Raw genomic sequence first — 16,124 nt, forward strand, 5'->3', positions numbered from 1 at the left:
ATCCGCGTTCTGGGACTTGCCTGGCATCATGGCAGAACACAATGGTAATGAACAAAGTACGAATTTTCTTGAAGAGCCCCTGCTGGAGTCCACCCAGCCTCGGGGCACGGGGCAGGACGAAGAAAACCTAGGCGGCTTTGACGGCCCATCGGTAATCAAGGTACTCTTTCGCTCTGTAATGGCCCACGTGGCTAGCGGCAGCTGGTGTGATACGTCCAGTGTTTAAACCCGCTATTGAAGTATGGCCAGCGCCCCTTATTAATAGCGGAAGGCTGGGACAGCGCTTTTTAAGCGGGACTGCCCAACAGACGTTTTTGGCGGGCAACTGAGCCGACAGCAACACCTAAACTGGACATAGTGGACCTCCTCCCGCGACGCATCGCGGGCACAATATTTACTCCTAACTGTTTGCAATATGTAAAGCGAAAAGACTCATATCAACGCTAGCAGTTAAAGGTGCAGACGCTAGCCGCTTGCCCGTTCCGAAAGTCATTTGCACCGAGGGATCCCAACAGACAGTCACCATCCCAAGTTGTGTCCAAGTCCAAGCATGAACGTCGCCATCTGCAATGTACCCTGGGATGCAGAACCTCGCGCAGATGAGCGTCTTGTTCATCCCATTGCTCCTCAACCTCACGTGTGCGTACGGCATTAATCTTTCGACCCTAGCCTTCGTCGGACATTTGGGTACAGACAGCCTGGCCGCAGCGGCGCTAGGCACATCAATTGTGGGCATGCTTGGCCGAACGGTTCTGTACGGCTTGGTGGGCGGACTTGACACGCTCGCATCCCAGGTGTGCGCACTTGGCTCGTGGCTCGCCATACGGAGCTCTCCCTAGATTGGTCAAACCCGCGCGTGAACTAAATCCGTCCCGGCTCGTGATGAGGCTGCTGAAAGGGCCCTGGCGCGGCTGGTGCGCATGGCCCTGGGCTGCTCATGTTGGGCTATTGCCGTTTCGCGGCTGCCCGAATTGTTGCCTAGGGACGCAGCGGCATTGATTGGGTTCCCTTGCTTCCCAGGCATACGGCGCTGGCAACCTTGCGGCCATGGGCGCCCATTTCCGTGTCGCCACCTTGTTCCTGCTGCTACACCTAGCGCCGCTCCTGGCACTGCTGGGGGCTCTGCCGCTGCTGCTGCGGCGTGAGGAGACGGAAGAAGACCTGGGCATCATGGCGGGGCGGTACGTGCGGCTAATGCTGCCGTCGTTGATTTTCGAGTCCTTCAACAGGCCCATGAATAGCGTGCTGGTTGCACAGCGAATTACGGCGCCTCAAATGATCATACAGGTAGAGAGGATTAGGTTTGGGTTGGATGCCCCCATTGGAGCGCATGCGTAATGGGAACACCGTTCGAGACAGTTGACGTATTTAGCAGAGTTTTAATTTTCGACCACGCGAGAAAGCATAGACCAACAAGGCTGTGCTGTGCTGTCCTAGCCTGAAAAGAGTCCCCGCACCGCAGGTGATTGCCCTGACGCTGCACATTTCCACCAACTATGGTACGTGTGGGAGCTGCACAACCGACGCCTACTGTGGCCGAACACCGATTAGCCACCCTGCATATGGATTGTGCCGTCCTTGCGTGGTGTGTGTGTGTGTGTGTGTGTGTGTGTGTGTGTGTGGACCTGTACCCCTTTATCCAACGGTGTTGTGGCAGCGTATTACCGTCTTGTGCATCGGCTCATGCCAGGCATTGGCCAGGCCTCCGGACTTGAATAGGCGCCTTCCGTGAGCCACAACGCACGCGTGTGGCCTTGGCGTTAAGTCTTGCGCCCCAAACCTCGGCCCGGCTGCAGTGATGATCCATGTGCTGGGTCTGGGCTACCTGGGCGGTGCTGTGGCGACCAGCTGCACCGCAGCCTATGTGCTACTCATGACCAGCTCCTACGTGCTTTGCTCGGGCCTGGGTCCCCGTGTCTGGGGGGCCCAGGGTGTGCAGACGTCAACCTGGACGGTAAGGCCTCTCGTTGCAGGCATAGCGTTTGCGTGCAAGGAAACGTGGTTTTATGGTGGGGTAGCGCAGGCTCTTGCATACCGGGGCGGACGCACCAACTGGACGAGCCCCAAAATGTTGCGGCGCTGTGTCACGCGTACAGGCCCTGCGTTCCTTTGGGAAGCTGTCGTATCCCGCTTGCGTCATGAAGTGTGCGGAGTCGTGGGGGTTCAGCTTCATGACGGTTGCGGCGGGCAAGCTACCGGACCCGGGGACGGCAGTTTCAGCGGCCAGCATCTCTTTTAACATCTACGGTGAGCTCCCAGATTGGCAGGACTGAAGCGCAACTGGTGGGATCTGCACTTTTACATGCACTATGGCTTCTAAGCGCTGTCGCGACCTTAAAGGCTACGTAAAACACATATACGCATACCACATATCCTATTCGCGACTCGGTTCCTTGTAACAAACATGTTGGGGCACTGACGTCCTTGCATGTCCCGATGACGTTGCTTCCCCGCCCTCAGGTGTCCTGTTCATGTGCTTTTCCGCATTCGCCGTCACTACCTGCACGCAAGTCGGCAACGCGCTTGGCGCAGGTGCGCTCAGGGGTCCCCTTATTAGTCGCGTGCACTTCGTCACCTCTGCATTCACGTTTCTCTAGAGCCTGGCAGGAACTATGCGACTAAGTTAACTCTTGCTTCTCCATGAGAGGGCATTTTTACACACTCCAGGGTTTGGATCTTGGCGTTGGCCCCGGCGCAGTTTGTTGAAGCTAACTGATCTAATCCACTGCCCTAGGTCCATGGCCTAACGCACACGCAGTTTGGCCATGAGGCCATGGCGCAGCTGTCAGATGATGACATCACGATTTCCTCCAGGATGAACTCCTGCGAGTTGTGTCACCATCTGTAGCAGCTATCGCCTTATGGCCACCTGCACCTTGCTGCAGGAAGCGCGCGCGCCGCTCGGCACGCTGCCCTCACAGCCTTGTGCACGGCCCCAATGCTTTGGGTGGGCATAGCCACGCTGCTGGTCGAGCCGCATACCCAACGTTTGCTGACTCTTATATTCACGGATGGCCACGACACGAGCCTCACGTATCACCTGCGCCGAATGTTGGTGCTGGTAGCGGCGCTGGAGCTGTTCGACGGTTCTCAGGTGGTGATGACTGGCGTCATACAGGTGGGTTAACTTACGATCGGCATTACTTGCCACGAACGGTATGGGGCCGAGCCTTTGCAATGCCGATTGGCCCATGCATGGATTTACCCTCGTGGGGTCTGTATGTGTCTGTGTGTGCATGTGACAACGAGGCCTTAACGATGCTTCCACCGGTGCTTCTACCATGCAGGGCGCCGGGAAGCAGCGCCTGGGTGTGTTGGTCAACGTATTTGCTTTCTACGTGGCAGCCATCCCAACTGCCCTGGTGCTTGCCTTCGTGCTGCAGTGGGGCGTAGAGGGCATGTACAGTGGCATGCTGCTGGGGCCAGCCATACAGGCGGCAGCTTATTTTGCGATTATACTGAGGTTGGACTGGAGGGAGGAGGCCAGGAGAGTGGCAGCCAAGGCGGCTGCGCGTCAGGAACGGGACTGCGAAGAGTTGCCTTAGTGAGCTGTGGCGACCAAACAGGGTAGAGCCGCTGTAGTGCGCGTGCTCTGCTTCGTGCAGGGAGGGGCGCCACGTTCGGTAAATTGGCTCAGCGTGGGTCATGTCTTAACATCCTTCGTGAAATGTTAACAGCGGGAATAATGTATTATATTAAAATTTATCTTCGGGGCTTGTCAGCAAGCAATTGTGAGCTTGTTACTCCCTTACCCTTGTTCACCACCTAGGCTGTCGAACGGGGGATGGCCACGCGAATGGAACTTGTGAGTGTGTTAAGTTATTTAAGCCTCCTATGCCGATCGGAGGGCACTTCACAAATGTCCCCTTGGCGTGTCACTGCGTGATTTTACCGGTTACTGCTGGTTTGATGTTACGTGCGCGCGGTCTTCCTGTACGGATAAGCATTGCGCGAACACATTAAGTCCATTCATTACCTCACCGCGCGAGATATGTTTGCGATTTGGATTTCCCGCTTGCGACTGGGTTTACGAGGCGTTGCTGTTGGAAGCGCACGCCACGCTTGCAGAAGTGGACGCATGTGGGTGCATGTAGATATAGGAGGTGGACGCCGCGTTGGCCGGGGCTGGATTCCTCGCAGTGCACTGCGGAGGCAGGCGACAATAGATAGATAGGCGAACACGTGTCTGCATGCGATTGCTTCATGTCAGGCAGCTGAACCAACTGTAAGAGGTTCGATGCGTATCTGGATGCAAGCTCTTGTCTCTTGTTCGTAATGCAGCAAGGGTCAGAGTGCAAAGCGTGCCTTCATTAGACCTTACCCTGAGGCCTCGTGGCCCCTTCATGTACCTATGTAGTAGGGGCTCTACCACTGGAGAAATTCCTCAAGAGGGCTTGCACAACCATCTTGGCTGGCACGCCACCCGCTGTGGCGTTTATTATATGCTTGACTACCCTTTGTGTGTTTCGTTTCACTGATGCATCTTCTGGGAGAAAACGGGCCACAAGGAAGCTTTCCGCTAATGGGAAATGTCATGGTCACCCAATGCATTGCGGAAGTATGCACGAGGGAATGGAGATAGCTAGAGTTGGCCGTACTAGGATTAGGCTTAGAAGCATGCACTTTTACACATCTTACAATCAGAGTGTTTCAATGTAATATTTGCATAAAGCCATGTGAACCATAGCATGATAACCTTCATCTTCCAGCGGCCCTGCAGATGCTGGGAAGAAGGCTCGGATGGCCTTGAGCCAAGCGGATAATTAATATTCCACCGTGCATTCGATAATTCAGGCCATCCGTTCGCAAGCACTAATGAACGCGTGCAGGGAATGCCAGACTCGCCCATGCGATGCTGCTGTGACACGCCACTTGGTCTTCGTGTCGTACAACGGTCAAATAAATCGTACATCTGTATATGCAGGCAGACTGTCTGGTGACACACACGGTTCTCGTCTCACAGAATTTATTCCAACAAAGATGCGTCGGACGCAGGTCCTTTTAACTGCGCTGCTGGCCTTGGCTGGCAGCGTCCTGGCAGACAACATTAAGCTGCAACAAGTTGATCGTAAGGTAGTCATTATGCTATGAGCAGGCTTACCAACGGATAAATAGTTATGTACATTTCATTTGTATTTAACACTTAACTGTCTTCATACGGTGGCGCAGATCAGCCTCAACTCACAGTTTGTGCGTATCAGCGAGACTGTGAAAGTTAAGAATGTCGGAAGCTCTGCTGTCTCTGAGGTTATCCTTTGCGAGTCTCTTGGTGGCGATGCAGTGCTGTCGTTCTACAAGGTGAGTAGGCCGATCCGGGAACCCCTAGGAGGGCGCGCTCTTGTCGTGATCCTGCGTTCTCATTCATCTGGTTAATCCTCCTACAGGTAGTGGAGACATCTTCAAAACATGCTTTGGCGGTAAGAACACAAGGGCCGGAATACACGGAGGTCCTCGCTCTACACGTCCAGTTGGTTACTAACCCCTCTCAAATTTCGTTTCATTAAAATGGAATGGCATTGGACGTTAGGTGTCGCCGACCACGGTTGCGGATGCGCCTGCTGAGGTTGCTTGCTACTCCGTTAAGTTGGCCAATCCACTTCCCGCTGGCGAAACCGTCGGGTTGACGGTCACAGCTGTATTGGCCAACGCACAGATGCCATACCCCGCGGAGATCACGCAGACAGACACACAGCTTATGTTGTATAAGGGCAACGTGTATGTCCTGTCACCGTACTCCGTGTCATCCCAGACGACTGAGGTGCGTTTGCATTCCAACGTTTTGGGCGTCACGAAGTCCACCGCGGCACTTTGTGTTTTGACTACAGTCTTACATGAGTATGTGGGATGATCTACGGAGTGTCATGACCTCACCAAGGGGTTCACGGTGTTTGGGGATCTGGATGACAGGCAAAGGAGGGAACGCGACAGGCTACACCAGGACCAGAGTAACAGTTAATAGACTGATGATTTCCTGGCATAGGGTCGGTTGGTGTGGCTTGTGACTCAAGGTGCCCAGGTCAGGCGCCACTTCCCTTGTCATTGATTGTCCGGCTGATGCCAAGTCATGTGTCACGAACTGGGCGCCAACAGGTTGCCTTGCCGTCCAGCACCGTCAAGTCTTACACTGAAGAGAAACCCGTCAGCAAGGTGGACAATAAGATTAAGTACGGGAAATATGACCTTGTTAAGCCTTTCGCCGTTAAGGAGCTGTCGGTGCACTTCGAGAATAACAAGCCGTTTAAGCACGTAAGTGGTGCACCACTGGCGAAAGGGAGCCACGGGGGCAGTGCGACTTGTCTTTCCTAATCATGTCGCTCCTAAGCCGGGGGAAGGGGCGCGATAGTAGGCCTTGGTTAAGGGGCATCGTGATGGTGGATACCCTCCGCAATAATTCTCAAATTTGCATTGTTGCTAGCTGGGTATTGTTGCCGAGCTGGGTGCTCCTGGTGGGACTTGCTTGTAGGTTCTGACATATGTGAAGGAGATTGAGGTCTCCCACTGGGGTAACATCTACGTGGAGGGGAAGTACGAGATCAAGAACGCAGGCGCGAAGCACACGGGGTCCTTCTCGCGTCTGAAGTATGGACACATGTACAACGGGAAGGCAAACTCCTTCAGGGTAGGGTCCGTACTGTTAAGAGATTAGAATCGGGCCTGGCATGCCTTTGCAACAATGTTACGCGATTCAACAGCGTTAGGGCAATCAGGGGCTGGTGAAGTGTTATAACTGCAGTTGGAAACACCTAGGATGCCAGTTGCATGATCAACGCCTCGGTGTATGCTGACCGTACGCCCTGTTTGCCCTTGTTTGTTCCACAGGATCTGCGGGCCGTTTTGCCCTCATCAGCGCATTCCATGTATTACGTAGACCTCATTGGTAATATCTCCACCTCCAATGTCCGCAAATCGTTGGCGTCGGTAAGTTGTATTATGGACGGGGTCCGTTGGCTCATGTAATGTTCGCGTACCACCGCCTACTTGTCTCGGCCCTGTCCTGCTGCCTTCACAGACTGTCCTGGACTTCGACCTCCGCTATCCACTGATGGGCGGCTGGAAGGTGGACTTCACCATTGGTGAGTGGATGCATATCTGCAGTTGCCACGTTGTTTGGGTGCGACGTACGGGATGGAGGGTGAATTGCAACGCCCGTAGTTGTCGCTGCGCCGGAGGAAGGGTGCCTCTCCTACATTGTTGGCTTCGCCCTTGCGAAATAAGCTGTTTGTTAGCTACAGTTTGATCATACTTTTCTGGTTATATTCCTGTAAAACTACCTTAGCTTACAGTAATAATTTACCGTTTAACGAAAAAGCCCACCGTCGCATGCAAACCTCCATACATGATTCCTGCATCTCCCGATGGTCACAAGGAAAGGGCAAGACTAAGCTTGTTGCTGGTTGTAATGTGCGGCATCAGGTTACAGTGTGCCCCTGGCGGGCTTCCTTACTTCCACGAAGGGCGGCCAGCGGCGCCTCACCATGGACCTGTCGTCCCCTCTGGAGGACGTATTCATTGAGGACATGGTGGTGCGGGTAGGTTCAAAGCCCGGAACCAAAGGCGCCTTCAGGCTGGAAACGTTATCATCAAGCATTCGGAATGTGCATATGTGTGCGCAGCACTGCAAGCTACGAAGCCTGGGAAAGTATTTCCTGGACAACGGGCTCTGGACTGTGCTTATCGGAGGGCGTCCTTTCACACGCGTATTGAGCCGGTGGGGGTTTCATATTCAGCTATTGTAACTGTGCTGGGGGTGCCCCGAATAAAGGGATGGGTTTCAAGTGATAAGCTGTTTACATGCCAACGGATGGATGTGTGCCAGTTTGGCTTTCTCCGGTATCTTACTTTGGGAGTCCCCTTTCGTTGTGCCGGCGATGTACCGTGTTGCTAACTGACAGGTGGTCCTCCCTGAAGGCTCTGCCAACATCAAGGCATCCCTGCCCTATGACATGGAGCAGAGCTTCGACATAAAGTGAGTTGCCATTGCCGTATTGCGTTTTTGCTGAAGCCCGCTGTGCTAATGTCTCATTGATATGACGGACCCCATGTTCATGGACCCGAGGGCCCTTGCTTGGGCAATGCGCATGAGCCTGTTGGCGGACTTTGCACACACAGACAAGCAGCTACATCTGCACACCCAGTCAGCAGCTTTCCCTATATAGTAATCAAGACGTCAGGCTTCGGTTGGTTCTATTCAGCACTTTTCATGCATCTACCCCCTGCCACTGCTTGCGCCAGGTACACTTACCTGGACACTACCGGCCGGCCTGTGCTGGTGCTGCACAAGCAGAACATTGCGGCGCCGGAACACGCCGCCAAGTTCAGTGTTGACTATGATTTCAACAAGGTCCACATTCTGCGTGAGCCGCTATTGCTGGTACGTTGGATTGGCGGTATGTCAACTACGAATACCCCGTGTGCATGTAGCTGTTGTTCCAGCAGCCGAGGAATGATCAATGGAAGATGCTGGGGTACGGGGATGTCGTCTATTGCAGGCAGGGATTGCTTTTCTTAACGCACTTGGCCATTTATTTGCCACTTTGCGAATTGCCTCCGTGCGCAGGTGGGTGTCTTCTTCGCCCTGTTTGTTGCTGTGATTGCCTATAACCGGATGGAGTTCACTATCACCCGCGACGAGAAGTGGGAGGCGGCTCGTAGCAAAGAGGTCCTGGCCACCTACATGGAGCAAATCCAGGCTCTGCTCGAGGGTGAGGGTGAAAGGGAGCTGTTCTTATAGGTTGGTTATTCGTGATGACTTTTGCCGTGTTTGCCATATTTCAGCCGAGCAACCATTCTCCATTTCTGGTGATAGTAGGGGACCATCGCTGTTGCATTCACCTGGCCATTGTGCCATGTGTACGCAAGCCTCGTAAGCAGTGCAGCCCAGACTTGTGAAGGAAAGTTTTTGCAATTCCAGTCCCTCGGCCGGGAGGCGGCGCCACGCTTTATGGCGGATCCATCACACACGGACTTGAACCTACCTGCCTTTGCACTACAGTGTGTTGTGGCTAACTGTTGTCCCGTGCCCCCTGCGCCATTATACAGATGAGGCGACCGTCCTGGCGGGGCTGACTCGCGCTACCAACCAGGTGCGGGATGCGGCGGACGTGGACGCGGCGCAGCGTGAGAAGGCGAATGTGGAGAAGCGGCTCAAGGATCTGGAGGAGAAGGTAGGTGATATGGGCTGGGGTGCCACTTCGTATGCATATGAACATGTGCATTGTTGGTGCGGTTTGGTGCACGGTTTGTCGCTGCTGTCTTCAATTGGCGTTTAAGTGAATGAATGAACTCACCTATGCGGCAATGTCGACGATGGATTCGTACCCACAGTTCCAGGCTACATTAAGCCTGTACTCGAGGGTATCCTGTTTAGGTGCAGGTCATTCCGTGTCGTCGCCGCACGGTGTCAGCCCTTTCCCTGCTTCATCCCAAAGTCTCATCCTGTTCCCCGCCGTCCATCGGTTGCAGGTTAAGCCGCTGCTGCTCGCTGTGGAGTCCCGCTCTGTCCGCGTGGCTGCCCAGGTCCGCGACGTGCTGGAAAAGACTCGCTCCCTGCAGGGTCGCTACTACAAGCAGCTGGCGGACCGCATCGACCTCGTCAAGAAGGGAACCGGCATGAGCGTGAGTTATTACTACCTGAATGTGTGTTATTGGTCGGGCTGTGAACGTGAGCTTCGCCTGTGCAGCAATTCCCAAGGCGTTCGAGGTTGGATTGGGTAGAGCATAAGCAGCATGGGCCCTTGGCTGTGAAGCGAAGTTGGATTTTATGGCATGGTGATAGCGAGTCGGGTGCCGCGCAAATGAATTATTTGATAGCCTTGCATCAATCGGATTATTTAATAGCCATTCCAAGCTAGTACGATTTGCATGTGGCCCATCTTGCAGGAGGTGAGTCGCAAGCTGGCGCCTGGCCAGGACGCCCTCAACGCTGCCAAGCGCGAGCTGGAAGGCTTGACCACGACGGTCTTTGGTGCTTACTGATGGGCCACTGCCTGGCTGCTGTCTTGTTCGGCTCTCCATGGGTTGCGAGGAGCACGTAAAATGCTGTGGCCTATCTTCTTGTGTGTTGAATTAGCTTTGATAAGGCTGATATATCTTTCGCGGGACTGGACTGGGCAATCGCTGGTTGCAGCGAGCCTTATGTTGTTCCCCGAGCGCCCCGCATAGCTGTACCTGTTCACAACGGGTTCATGGATGTGCGCGCTTCGTCAAGCCGCCAGTACTGTACTGCAGAGTCTTGTTATATGGAAGCTGAATCACGATGGCCCAGCGGTCGCGGCAGCGCGGCTGTGTGAATTAAGGCATAAACAATAGAGTGCTGAGCCTATGGGCCAACCCCATTGCGTGCGTAGAAGAATCTCGGGACCCTTGCAGCACGCAGCTTTTGCAAAGGTTCCGTGCGGCGGTACATGCAGTTCACGTGAGTATGCCTTTCCTCTGATCGGAGATCCGCTGCGCAGGACTGCCGACTGTGATTCCGGCCAACGTGTGCATGTTGTAAGAGGCGCGAAAGGCTGAAAGCGGCCTAAACGATGTGTCCAAGCATTTGGAATCCAGTGAACTTTGTAACATCGCTTTATCGCCCTGACCCCAAAGCCGTGTTGCAAAGCCGTCACTTGCTTTTGCACTCGCGCTCACAGAACGTTTAGAGAAAGCTGTTTCAGAACCGTTTCGCTAACATGAATGCGCAATCGATATTTGCAATAATGCTTCTCATGGCTGTCATACAAAAGAGACCCATGGTTCGGCGAGCCTAAAATCACTCGCTTCACAGCCTGTGACAGCCAAAAATATCCAGTAAGAAACCCCATCGCGTTGCGAATTTTCACCAGGTTAGCTCCTCAACCAACGATGAAGTGCTGATATGTCTCAGACGTCAGTACGGATGGCTTCCAGTCCCTTGGTCGTGTGACGTGGACGTGACCATGGGAAGCGTACCATCGGTGGCCCGCAACCGCTGCCTCAATAACTTCACTACTTTTGGAAATCAACAGAGATCCCTAAGCAGTTGAAGCTTATGAAGTAGGTCCCTCTTCGCTTTGCAAGGCGACTGAGTACTAAAATTTCGCGACATTTCGAACTTGCGCGGTACCTCTGTGTGTGTGTGTGTGCGGGGCCAGCATGGCGGCAATGCTGGGCCATGTATTGTCCACGGCCAATACCGTGCGCAGGATGGCCACGGGGGAGGCGACTGCCGCAGCAGGTACGCAGAAACAAAGGGTCCAATTATTGAAACGCCGCGCGACTCGCTTCTTTCCCGACGCGGTGCCGGCGCGGTTACTTGAGCTCTCTGAATGTTATTGTGCGCGCTTCCAGTGTTTGTTTTTCTCATACGGCCGTTGGGGGTTTGCCCCTCCTTGGCAACCCCAGCTCCATAATTTCTCACCCGCATATCACCTGATGTGTGTACCATGAGCCCAAGCGAATGATTAGCGCAAGCAAGGGAACACTAGCTTGAGTCGGGGCCAGAGGTGGGCCCCCGGTTCACGCCGGGATTGCACCTGACGTCCAAGCTTGCAATGGACACGCACATCAACACGACCGTGAAGATAGCCCGGGCCACTCATCGTCTCGCCATGCCCGTTAGGCTTTATGCAGGGCCCCAACAAACGGCCCGCAATACTATCTCCCTGCCCCGGCTCGCAGCAGTTTCCAAATCAAAACCCCCGTTCCTTTCCCTCCATCCCTATCCCAGAGGAGCAACACAAGCTAACTGATTTCCTAACGACGCTGGTAACCTATCCGGCGCTGTACATCTTTGCAACTGCCAGTGCTTCGGAACCTCTGGGCGGCGAGGTGGCGGTGAGGCGGCTCTGCGTCCTGACGGGGAGGGGCGGGGAAGGACCCAGGACACCGGAATCAGGACCGCGAACCAGCCGGGTTAGCGAGAATATTATGGACAAGTTATGGTGTAAGAACCCGCAGTTTGCGGGTGGACATGGGGGGTGGGGCGCACTCCGCACGGACCTAGCTTTTCCACTGGCGTGCACCATCGCTGCATAGGACCCCCACGGTGCTGTACGCTACCGTACGTTACGACACGATACGGGCTGACACCAGCATGTTGACGGCATCAAATCCAAAATTTACAACCCACAACTCGCTAATGGTGGTGATATGGTGAGGTGAAGGGCAAGGTGGAATGCGGCGCGAGGCAGGCACAGATGGGCGCACGACCCGGGAGAAAGTGAGGGGGGATGGGTATTGGGTAGTCGGTAGCTCGCACACGTCCTCCCTGCCTGCGGCGCCCGTGATTTGGCCGCCTGCAGCCCGAGGCCGTACATGCCGTGGGCAAGGGCCGCCGCGCCGGTGCAACGGCTGCCGCAGCGGCGGCGATCAAGAGCATTGCCCCGCCGATCCTGCTCGGTGGCAGCGGCGGGGGGGCAGCGATTGAGGATGTGGCGGGACCCGTGATGGCGCTGGCTCCGGAACCTCGCTACCGGCTGTCCGACTTCCCCGAGGGGCGTGCGCTGGTGGCGCTGGAGAGGTGTGCGCCCGGAGCATCACCTCCGGCATGCTGTGCGCTGTGCGTTGTGCGCTTCGTGCTGTACAAGAATATTGCTCAGTGCGGACGAGTTAAGTTTCCTCTTTCGCTGCCTGCCTGCCTGCTGCACCTCCGTCCCGGCGTGTTGCCCTCCTCCGCAACCCGCAGCTACTCTACTTGACCACCCTAGCCACGAACGGCGTCTCGCGCGGAGGCCGAGCGAGCCCTCCATCCTGCACGTATCCCTTCCTGGCGCCGCACATCACATCTTCCCACACGCACGCCCCATCCCGCCCGGGATATCTCGCGTGTGGCTGCAGGTGGTGTCGGGAGCCCGTGTTCCTGAGCCTGGGCGTGGAGCTGTGGGCGCACAGCCGAGAGTACGCTCGGGGCTTCATTGCGGCGGGGGTGGCACCGCCTTGGTGGGTGCGGGATTGGAGGGGAAGATGAACCCCACGAGCGAGTGAAGCTGATGCCAAGGAAAAACTGTTGCGGCGGATGTAAAGAAAGGCAGAACTAACCAATCGGCGGTTGTGAAGAAGCCGTCCTCGGGATGATGTAGAGTGATGACGACAGCGGAAAACTACCTACATAGCCGCCAAGACTAAAATAAGAGCGGAAGAAGAGCAGTAGAACCAAGCCGTAAAAAAGGTAGGTGTAAAGGCGGCGAAAGAGCAATAAAAACTGACGTGAGAAGAGAAAAGGATGACGTGAGATGAAATCAAGTGGGTTGGATTGGAGGATTGGGGGCCGGGGGAGGGTTCGGAGCTGGGTTTAGGGAGAAGGCTAAAGGGGGTTGGGAGAGGAGTTGAAAGGGAGCCGGAGGTCGGGTGTGTGTTGGGGCCAGGCGGGTGTTTCGCGGAGATGTGGTCGCGTTGGTGCAGGTGGTGAGGGGGCGCGTGGGTGCGTGAGCTGGGGCTGCGGAGGATGCGGCACGAGGGGTTGTTGCGGATGACAGTGCGGGGTGCGTGGAGAGCGCTTAGCTTTGTGCGGTACGCGTTAGGACCTGGGAGGGGACAGTGTCCGCGTCAAACAATGCAGTGGTAGTGCGAGGAAATCGTGAAGGGGCCGGGGAGGGCCGTGTTGTGTTTTCACTTTGTTTTCCACCCTCCCTTTTTGCAATCGCTACCACGCCACCCCGTATTGCTGCCCGCCCTCCATTCACACCTGTCGTACAGGCTGGCCGGCAGCTTAGGCCCTTGGTTGGAGTCCTTCCCTGACGCCGCCCCCCCCTTGGGGCTGGAGGGGGTGGTGGAGGCGGCTGTACGGGAGGCCAGGGAGGGGGCTCGGGCGGAGGAGGAGAGTATGGCCGCGGGTAGGGAGGCGCGAAGGGGGGGATTGCACGGCACGCGTAGGTGCAGGATGTGTGGGGGGTTAGGGCGGGAGGGGGGGAGGGAGGGAGGGCAGGAGGGAGGGAGGGAGGGAGGGAGGGAGGGGGGGAGGGGGTTTAGGGAGGGAGGGAGGGAGGGCGGAGGGAGGGAGGGCGGGAGGGAGGGCGAGGGGCCGGGGGGGATTTGGGAGATACTGCTGCAGCGGGAGGGGGGTCCCGCTGGGCAGCCCAGGTTTTGGGGTTAAGGAAAAGTTATCTGCCACCCCTCGGCCAGCCTTTCGTGGGCAGTGTCCTGGCGGCTTTCTCCAAGTAACCCCTGGGGTGCTGCGGATACACACAGTCGTACGACTGCACAATGTTGGGAGATTTCTTGGGGGGGCTATGGCTTCTGGAATGACGGCCTGCCGCGTCCTTGCTTTGGACGGCGGCATTTGGATTTTGTACCATGGTATAGTTTCCCCCCAACCTCCTCTTCCTCTCCACCCGGCGGGATCGGCGGGACGAGCGGCGATGTGGCAGCTACTGCTACTGCTACTGCTGTTACTGCTGATGCCGTTACTGCTACTCCTGCTAGTGCTAGTGCTGTTACTGCTACTGCTGCTACTGTTACTGCTGTTACTGGTATTGCGGTTATTGCTACTGCTACTGGTGCTACCATTCCGCATGTAATGTGTTGTGATGTGGTGCATGTATGTATGTGAGTTGTCAGGTGCTGGTCCCACGGTGGCGGGGGGTCCGGCGGCGGTGGGGTGGGAGGGCGGTCTGCCGCTGCGGCGTCTGGCGGCGGCCGCCAGCCCCAACCTGGCGCATATCAGTCGTCAGCTGCAGCAGCGCTACCGCCTCACGCGGGGACGTACGTGGCTGGAGTTTGCACAGGTAGGGGGGAAGGGGGGAGGGGAGGCCAACAGAAACACCGTGTGCCTCCCCTAGGGTGGAGATCCTTCGTCTGCTTCTTCAAGTCCCCAATCCGTAGGTCCTCAGCGGTCGGGGAGTGTGTGTGTGTGTGTGTGGTAAAACCTACATCATCTTGGAACGCCTCAGGGGCCTCCCTAGCTCCGGTTGGTGTTCACTTGGGACGAGGGCCCACCCCGCACCCCACCCCCCACCCCGCACCCCACCCCCACTCTACACTCCACACCCCGGCAATGAGTGGGTGCTCGCTCGCTCGGGACGTCGACAAGGCTGTAGGTCATACCGGTGTACTTTAGCATTAGCATAGAATCCTTCATCAGCCATACATGCATACATACACCCATACATGCATACATACATACAAACGCTCGTCGCGCCCCCCGTTCCCCATCCCTCGCGATTTCTAGATCTTTCTGGGTATTTTCCGTTCCTGGTTGCGGCTCGTTGCTGGCTGCTTCTCGCTGGCGGCCATGATGTTGCGGCTGCTGGGTACCGGGGCCACCGTGCTGAGCGGGGCGGTGGCCTTCACGGTCATCTTCTCCATAGCGCTGTCGGTGCTGTCGGCGCTGCTGACGGTGGCGGCGACTGCGGCAGATGCCATCGGCTCACTGCTACGGTGGGTGGTGGCTGGGTGGTGGCTGCGTGGGGTTCGAAGGCTGTGGGAGGGAGTTGAAGGTGCGAGCGGATGGGAAGGGAACCTCTACGTGCAAAACCCTGAGGAAGCAACAACAGCAACCGGGTCGTATGAGGGTTGGGGTTGGGGGTTGGGGGTTGGGGTTGGGGGGTACGCGGTCACATACCCACACGCACGCGCACGCAGCACACTTGAGGTTGGGCAACCGGGGCGTCGTTCCGCCCCCCTGCCCCCCCCGCCCGTCCACGTGCTGGACCACACATCGCATCACATCACGTGTGCGGTGTTTATTGTGTTGTTTAGCTAAGTAATTACGTAGCTAAACAACACAATAAACACAGCGCAGCCCACATGAGAGGCCTTCTGTCTCTGCTCTCTTTCCCTCAACCGCATACCCCCGCCTCTGTCCCCGCAAGCCTACACGCTGTCTCACGGGGGCCCCCCGGCCCTTCCCCCCCGGCTCCCCTCCCCCCTCGTTCGGGGGCCCCCACGGCCATTGCGGCGGGCGGAGCCGCAGCGGCCTGGCGGGTGCGACGGAGAGTGTGTACAGCCGCAGCAGAGGAACCACTGTACGACAACAACTGGAGGGAGATCTGGTTAGGCGGGGGAATGAACGGGGGACATCTGGGTTTAGAGTCACCCAGGGCTGTACGGCACTTGACTATTTGGAGGGGTCCCTAGCAGCACAGCTAGAACTGACTCGTACACGCACGTGCGGTACGGCTGTACGGCACACCCACAACCCCCCTCCTGGGGCATCGTCTTTTTGT

General features: G+C 56.4%; 3 protein-coding genes across 3 annotated transcripts; all 3 read left to right on the plus strand.

Annotated features, from left to right (window-relative positions):
• Positions 1-37: 37 nt before the first annotated feature.
• Positions 38-3,545, plus strand: VOLCADRAFT_103747 (uncharacterized protein; the record flags this gene model as incomplete). The annotated part of the gene is made up of 9 exons (XM_002947917.1): positions 38-160; positions 588-794; positions 1,021-1,287; positions 1,463-1,499; positions 1,797-1,954; positions 2,097-2,247; positions 2,461-2,532; positions 2,886-3,118; positions 3,288-3,545. The coding sequence occupies exons 2-9, from the start codon at positions 600-602 to the stop codon at positions 3,543-3,545; spliced, it is 1,371 nt and encodes a 456-aa protein (XP_002947963.1). The 5' UTR covers positions 38-160; positions 588-599.
• Positions 3,546-4,980: 1,435 nt separating this feature from the next.
• Positions 4,981-10,578, plus strand: VOLCADRAFT_103748 (uncharacterized protein; the record flags this gene model as incomplete). The annotated part of the gene is made up of 15 exons (XM_002947918.1): positions 4,981-5,073; positions 5,170-5,298; positions 5,385-5,417; positions 5,528-5,758; positions 6,091-6,246; positions 6,464-6,619; positions 6,820-6,918; positions 7,010-7,073; positions 7,414-7,529; positions 7,893-7,966; positions 8,233-8,371; positions 8,558-8,702; positions 9,040-9,164; positions 9,463-9,615; positions 9,880-10,578. The coding sequence occupies 15 exons, from the start codon at positions 4,981-4,983 to the stop codon at positions 9,973-9,975; spliced, it is 1,809 nt and encodes a 602-aa protein (XP_002947964.1). The 3' UTR covers positions 9,976-10,578.
• Positions 10,579-11,115: 537 nt separating this feature from the next.
• Positions 11,116-15,661, plus strand: VOLCADRAFT_88411 (uncharacterized protein; the record flags this gene model as incomplete). Its single annotated transcript, XM_002947919.1, has 8 exons — positions 11,116-11,197; positions 11,690-11,796; positions 12,264-12,481; positions 12,799-12,900; positions 13,657-13,793; positions 14,518-14,684; positions 15,128-15,336; positions 15,541-15,661. 8 exons carry the CDS (start codon positions 11,116-11,118, stop codon positions 15,659-15,661), a joined length of 1,143 nt encoding a protein of 380 aa, XP_002947965.1.
• Positions 15,662-16,124: the final 463 nt, after the last annotated feature.

The sequence above is a fragment of the Volvox carteri genome, assembly GCF_000143455.1.
Source record: "Volvox carteri f. nagariensis unplaced genomic scaffold VOLCAscaffold_8, whole genome shotgun sequence".
Lineage (NCBI taxonomy): Eukaryota > Viridiplantae > Chlorophyta > Chlorophyceae > Chlamydomonadales > Volvocaceae > Volvox > Volvox carteri.